The 7,707-nt window shown below is 39.8% G+C and overlaps 1 protein-coding gene and 1 pseudogene across 1 annotated transcript; one reads left to right on the plus strand and one right to left on the minus strand.

Moving 5' to 3' along the window:
• Positions 1–256: 256 nt before the first annotated feature.
• Positions 257–3,429, minus strand: LOC125529843 (ADP-ribosylation factor-like protein 2). Its single transcript, XM_048694265.1, has 6 exons — positions 3,185–3,429; positions 1,875–1,940; positions 1,591–1,701; positions 1,070–1,232; positions 773–853; positions 257–540 (listed from the first exon to the last, which is right to left on the minus strand). The coding sequence occupies exons 2-6, from the start codon at positions 1,937–1,939 to the stop codon at positions 403–405; spliced, it is 558 nt and encodes a 185-aa protein (XP_048550222.1). The 5' UTR covers position 1,940; positions 3,185–3,429; the 3' UTR covers positions 257–402.
• On the plus strand, positions 3,082–6,666 carry LOC125529844 (annotated as a pseudogene).
• Positions 6,667–7,707: the final 1,041 nt, after the last annotated feature.

A 7,707-nucleotide genomic window follows, 5' to 3' on the forward strand; every position in this document is an offset into this window, starting at 1 on the left:
GAAGATGCAAAACTTGCTGCAAATTCATCAAAGTTTTTCACATAAAACTGAGGACCCAGATACCAGTTGATCTGCAAAAGTTATAGCTGCAAAATATCTTTTCCCTCCTGGTTGCGCATTTTCTGTCTTTTCTGAAGTGATTCTAATGTTCTGTGCATGCATCTTTAGAAGGAAGACGTAAAACTTGCTGCAAACCGAGCAACGCTGTACACATCTATCTTAACTGATCCCGCCGGTTACATTACACAAAGAGCACAAGGAAAGTGCAAAACTTAATGCCATCCATGGTTTGGTTCAAACCTGATCAGATTACAGTACATATTACGAGCGAGACAAAGCCTATGGCTGTGTAACCAACAACAGTAGCGTATGTGGCTAAATCGGCAGACTTTGGTTGCTGTTTCAGTCGAGGACATAGATGCGGGAGGCGATGTCCTGGACAAGCCAGTCGAAGCCCTGGAGCAGGCCGTCGCTGGTGTAGGCGCTGCAGCCAACGATCTTCCAGTGCCGGTCCTTGTTCATCACTTCAAGATTCAGAACCTGAATCCAAAACTCAAATCTGTTATCATCAAACTTCTAGACACTGCTAAACTTGAGTCTGAGTCGGTCAAAATAACTAAAATCATCTTGGAGCTATGCTTGCTGGGATAGTGCGATTAGTTTTCGACTATTCCTTAAAACGAAGATACACAGATGATGTGACTCCAAGTAGGAAGATTGACCAACGTATGCCAGTATGAATAATACATGCTCCTGGACTAGTATGCTTTACCTTGGCAATTTCGTCAGGCTTCAGAGCGCCCTGAATGTCTTGCTTATTTGCGAAAACTAGTAGCGATGATCCAGCCAGTCTCTGTAATCAACAATTCAAGGATCATCCGAATAGTTGAACAATAATATATAAACTAAGCACAAAGATGCTAGGTAATCAAATTTGCAGTCCCGAGAATTTTCTTATGCTAACAGTAAACATTCTGTTTTGCTAGTTTTCTGCAAAGTTACTCAAAGCAAAAACTTCAGAGAAATTACGTTATAGCAGATGATCAGTTGTATTCACTAGGAGGTTTACCTCTTCTTTCAAAAGATTGTGGAGCTCAGTACGGCAATCATCGAGCCTTCGAACATCAGAACTATCGACCACCCAAACTAGACCGTCAGTCTGCTCGAAGTAGTTCCTCCAATACGAACGGATGGTCTTCTGACCCCCGACATCCCATATGTTCAGCGAGTACCTGCCACAATCACCCCATTATCAATTCTTGTCAATTTGTTCTGCTGTTCCCCATGAATGTACTCGATGCACTTTGAGTTTTCGACCACCATGAGTCATGAGTGATGGGCATCAAGCAGCTGCCAAAATTTCGGCCAAAGTATGTAGTATTTTAACCGATGTGATTTAGTACTCTTTCAGATAAATGCAGATTAGTAATCGCATTGCCTACTTTCAATGGTAAAAGTACAACCACCCATGCCGCTTGCCTCGTAGTAGGATGAAAACATAACAGATGAATATAACATATTTAACGGGAAGCAATGTTTCTTGTTATGGAAAAATTAACTTAACAAATAAGCAATGAATGCACTACATACTTTTGGTACTGGATGGTCTTGATATTAAAACCAAGAGTAGGGCTGATGACACCAGTATCCTCCCCATTTATCTTGAGCACAATTGTCGTCTTACCCAAGTTGTCCAGGCCACTGTAAATTTGACATCGGTGAGTTAAACCAACAAGAACAAAGAACTGAATGACACAAACCTTGAAAGTCCAGAAGCATACATATCAACGAAAGAACCAAGAACAGTTGTGCGTTGGGATAGGAGGATTCTGGGGTAAAATAATTAGGCGAAAGGAATGGAGCAGTAAACTTACACCATGAGAATCCGCATCTCCTTTTCCTTGCGCTTGATTTTTCTGATGATGCTGAGGAGACCCATTCTGGAGGTGGCCCAGCAGAGGAATCAGTATAAAGTAAGATAAAGACGGGGAATACAGCCACACATGAAAAATACTTGTGAAATTCTAATGCAGTTAGAGACACTCAGTCAGGTTGCTAGGAACCCCCAATGTTTACGTAAGTATCACACAGACAGAATAACAAACTGTGCTAGGAATTGGTGATGATGCAGGGTCATAATTTTGATAATCGGTGAAGATTCAGGCATGGTTTGTGTATCTCACTTAAATTCAAAGCAAGGTCTGATCTCAGAAGACATGAGCCGGAGGTAGATTGGAAAGCACGGCACGCCACTGTGAAGCGATGTTCAGCTCAGAATTTCAGGGTTGTACTAAGAAAACAATTCTTGCCACTGCCTCTGCTTTCACCAAGTATAAATCTAAGATCTGTACATTCATATACTGCTACGCCACTGTCCCATATCAGTCAATTTCAGCTTACCCACCAGAAGCAATGGTGGATCTAGGATTTTAATTTCTAAAACAGGGTGGTCCACCTCCTAAAAAAGCTGACAACAGATATTACATGTGAACGTTCTAATTAAATTACCAATAGCACATAGAAATAGATCGATATGGTCTTACATACATGCTAAAATCCTCATGTAGACAGTTTGCATGTTTCTGAACATGAAACTGGATTATATTCAGATTGTAGCCTACAGGTCCAACATATTCAGATATTTCAAACAGTGTTTGTTTAACATGGAAATGATGTATCATTAATCTTTGTTACAGAAATGGGGAATGGAGAGGGTGGACTGAGGACCCAGACAATGAATAATTTCTCATGCCTTCAGGTGTACTCCCTCGGTGCCAAATTACTTGTCACTCAAATGGACGTATCTAAGCACTAACGCAAGGAGTACTTGGATGCTCTCCGATCACTTGTACGTGCTGAGATAAGATCCGGCGGAAAACCAGGGAAAGACTAACAACATTGCTAGATGAGCTTAAGAATGAGGTACTATCTCAAACTGGAAACATTTTATCATATCCATCAGAAGATGCAGATTTAACTGAGCTGCCTATTCTAAAGAGCATTCTACAGATATAAATCATAAGGGATCCATTCTTCTGACTATTTGAGTTTGAACTTTGTCCAGTCCATTTGGCACGCGGAATGGTCCTTGATTCACTTATATTATGGGCAATTGGGCACTATCAGGTATGACTGAAATTAAAGCAGCAGAAAATGGTTCTCATTTACTGAAATGGGACCGTACCTGCCTCCGGTCTCCTGACAAATCAGGGCGGCTGACGGCCTGAGCGGACTGCACGGCTGGGCACGCCGGCCTGCTGCCGACTCCCGACTGGCGCGGTGGCGCCTGGCGACGGCGAGGGTGCGAGGCAAGCGGCAGATCGGAACGCCTAGAGGAGCATAGGGGAATCGACACGGACAGAGCAAGACTGCCGCCCTGCGGGAGAGCACGGCCGCACGGGTGGCCTTTTTTTTTTGAGTACGGGTGCCTCCTGTGCATGAGTAGGTTTTTTTTAAGCTGTAGGCCAATTGGTTGCTGAAAATAAATACATGTCTTATTATATTTGATGAGTATGTATAATTGTATCAATATTTATTAAATATAAGTAGAATAATAATTAGATAAAACATTTTCATATGAATGGCTGAATAGCTTAGCGGATTTTTTTCATGCATGTATGTTGAGATAATAAATAAGTTAATGGAGATAACGTCTTGTTTCTCTTATGTATATACGATTCGGCTTCTGGCGCACACCCCTCCAGTCTAATGGGTTAGGGCCGGCTCATATAAAGTCGTTGTTTTTCTATTTATGAACGGCTTTTTACATCAATCGGGGAAGCTTTTAGAAGATTCCAGTCGTTTTTGCGAGCCTTCTAGAACCTTTCGACTGGTTTTTCCTTTTTGTGTTTTTAGTTTGCTGGTGGTTTTTTTTTCTATTTATTTCCTTTTCCTTATTTTATTGTTTCTTTTTCTAAATGTGCATTTTTTTAATTTTTTAATAAAATTCGTGAAAGTTTTTTTTGAAACATGTGAACATTTTTCAAATTGATGAAGTTTGTTTGAATCTGTGATCTTTTGCAAATTGACGAACTATTTTTACAATTGGCAAACTTTTTTAAAATCTGTGGACCTTTTTTGAAATCAATGAAAATTTATGCATTTTTCCCAAGTTCGTGAGTTTTTTTTTTCAAAATTTATGTACTTTTTAAAAAATTATGAATTTTTTTAATCAGAATTGATGATTTTTTAAATCAAAATGGATGATTTTTTTAAAAAAATCTATGAACTCTTTTTGAATTTATTTACTTTTAGAATTCTGCAAAAAAATTCCAAATCCAGTAACTTTGTTTGAACTCGTGAACCTGTTTGAATTTCCGATTCTTTTTGAATTTTTGAATTTTTTTTCCAAAAGTCAACGGTTGGCCGTTCTACTGGTCGACCGTACCGCCATGAGTTTTAGGCAAGCAAACCTTGTCATGGGCAATTAATGCAAAACCTTTCTCCTGGGTGCCATATTTCCTCCAAAAGCAATATTTGAGGTAGATGTTAAGTTGCTTAACCGCTGTCACAAGGATCAAAAGGGAGGACATGAAGAAGATGGGCATGATAGAGAATATTAATTTGATGAGGATAAGTTTATCTCTAGTTGACAGAAGTGTGGATCAGCCCAATAATCTATTTTCAATTCTATCCAGCATGGAAACAAAGTCTTCAATTCCAGGTTTGTAAGGCTCCGTGGAAAGCCAAGGTAAGTGTGAGATAAAGTGCCTACTTGGCAACCAAATAGCACAGCCAGCTCTTGCATTGTATGCTCAGGAGTATTGAGTTTCTATATATTGTGCAACATATCTTAGACAACGCACAAAGTATTCACAATTACATACATTGTGTTACAAAAACTCCGCATGACATTCCTGCATTGCACACTGTGCAACTGCGAGTCTTCGACAGCTGCTGCCGCTAGATGCATTTGCAAGGAATAGCAGGAGACAAAGGTAAATCTCAAGATTAATTTCTCTTAGCCCTCAATCTTAATCTAGTGATTAATCTATATTCTTCTTTTTACAACAAGTAGTGGGCTAGTGGCCTTGGAGTAGAGTTCGATCTGTTGTTGCCGACTTGGTCCTGGACTTATTGTTTCCTTGATGATCGAATTTGGATAGTTGCAGCCTGAAGAACACAGAGTGTCACTGATTTATTGTAACCTTCACTCCTTCAGCCTTCAAGTGCCTTCAATCCTTTTCTTACAAACATGCTGCCCAAAAAAACATTTATCTGGTTTCGAGAAAAGAACAAAGAGGAAAAGAATAGATAAGTTTATTTGAACTCAGAAGGGAGCTATGCATAAATTTGTTGTGAGGAATGACACTACTGATAATCTTGATGAATTAGATGGCAATGGTGCTGAAGAACAACAACCTGCTGAGAATGAGACCACAATTGAGAAAAACAATGCCCATGAGACTCCTATAAATTTGAGTGGCCGTGAGAATCCTACAAGTGTTGATGAACAAGGATCTTCTCCTTTTGATATCTATGACCCTAGAAACTGGGACGCTCTTGACAATAAAGCAAGAGATATTCTGATTGAGAAAGGGCCTACAAGGGAATACAATCTTGTATTCGAAACCGATAATATTGGAAGACATTTTTCGTGCGCTTACTACTCAAGAAAGCTTAGTGATGGGAAGGTCGGTGATCGGAAGTGATTGATGTACTCTAAACATGTGAATAAAGTTTACTGTTTTGGCTGCAAATTGTTCAAGTCCGAAAGTAGCAAAAATTTACTAGCATCTGAAGGACTAATGGACTGGAAGCATCTAAGCGAGAAGCTCAAACTTCATCAGTGTTGAGCATATCACTAACATGAATACTTGGAATGAGGTAAGACTGAGGCTAAGTAAAAATGTGACAATTGATAAAGATAAGATGCAAGAAATTGCAAAGGAGAAAGAGCGATGGAGACAAGTTCTGATTAGAATTGTTGCTGCAGTGAAGTTTCTTGCCAAGCATAATTTGGCTTTTCGAGGATCAAATGAGAAACTATACCAAGTTAGCAATGGAAACTTTTTGGGAGTAATTGAAATGATAGCAGAATTTGACCCAGTTATGCAAGATCATCTTAGGCGCATTCAAAATAGTGAAATTCACTATCATTATCTTGGGCATAAGATTCAGAATGAGTTAATTAGCCTTCTTGCTCAGAGTGTGAAAGATTCTATCTTAAAGGTAATTAAGGATGCCAAGTATTTCTCTGTTATTCTTGATTGTACCCCTGATGTGAGCCATCAAGAACAATTGACTCTAATTGTGAGATGTGTAAACATGTCAAGTGCCACTACAAAAATAAATGAGTATTTTTTAGAGTTCCTAAAGGTGGATGATACATCAGGACTTGGACTTTATAAAGAGTTAATAACTGCACTTGGGTTGCTTGGTTTGAATGTTAATGATGTTAGAGGTCAAGGATATGATAATGGTTCAAACATGAAGGGAAAACACCAAGGTGTCCAGAAGAGGCTACTTGAAATAAATCCGAGAGCATTGTACATGCCATGTGCCTGTCACAGCCTGAATCTTACTCTATGCGATATGGCAAAATCTTGCAGCAAAGCTATTACTTTCTTTGGAGTTGTGCAACAGATCTACATATTGTTTTCAGGCTCTACTAAAAGATGGCAGGTATTGCTTGATAAGCAATGCATTGCTAAATTGTTGTCGTAGCATATGGCTGCCCTCACCATGCATGCATGCACACATACATATTTTTCATGAGGATTCTAGCAAGATTTATTAATTGCTGTCTAAATATGCATATCGTGATGCCTAATCAAGATGATTACATGTGTTGTGTGTCGTAGAAACTTTAATTTCAAGCAAGAGATTGTGTTGTTCAAACTTAGAAAGATGATCATCGCAACGAAAGTGAAATGTTATTTTTTTGTAGAAGTTATTTGTTTCTCTCCGATTTCACTAACGAAAGCAAGTTGCGGTCATATTACAGTCTTGCAATTCGACTCAGAACATTTGGGGTACCATCTCTAAACTGAAGTTGCAAGCTCACTACAGGAGCAAAACTGAGAAGTGGAAGGCATGTTTTTTCTTTTCGAAACACATACGCATAGGGGTGAATGTAAGGAGGTAGTACCTTGGGAAAGAACTGTTCTTGACGGCCTTCTGGCCATACTTGCGCCAGCGGTAGCCATCGTCGAGGTGGTCGACCTCGCTCTTGGTTGCGAAGGCCACACGGGAGCCACGGGCCTTCTTCTCCCCCTTCCCCTTCTTCTCTTGCTCCTTCTTGGCGCTCCTGCATCAGTCGGTCAACGCAATGAGGATCATCATTAGTGATTCTTAGTTTTACGTGCATGATCTGAGAATTTCGCCACGGTAACCGACAGTACAATTTCTACATGCAAAGCGGAACTAAACAAGAAGTTGCCCGGAAAACTAGCTAGTTATGAGCCTGCATTGAGCGGCCGGTTCTTCTTTTCTTTCATTTGATTGGAAACAGGGGTGGAACCCCAGTTCCATTTCATGCAAACAACAACGTCTGTGAGTGAATTCCATTTTTTACCCTCTATTTTGATATTTTCGACAATAATTACCCTCATTTAGCAAGATTTTATCTGCTTTACCCATTTACCGAAAGTGATTCCATAATTTACCCTGTTTAGAATTTTGTGTGCATTCTGACCGGCAAGTCCCAATTGACAGGTCCAGCTAGCATGCCACATCGATGATTTTTTCCTGACTATTTTCTTCCTG

This window comes from Triticum urartu, unplaced genomic scaffold (genome assembly GCF_003073215.2).
Source record: "Triticum urartu cultivar G1812 unplaced genomic scaffold, Tu2.1 TuUngrouped_contig_5897, whole genome shotgun sequence".
Lineage (NCBI taxonomy): Eukaryota > Viridiplantae > Streptophyta > Magnoliopsida > Poales > Poaceae > Triticum > Triticum urartu.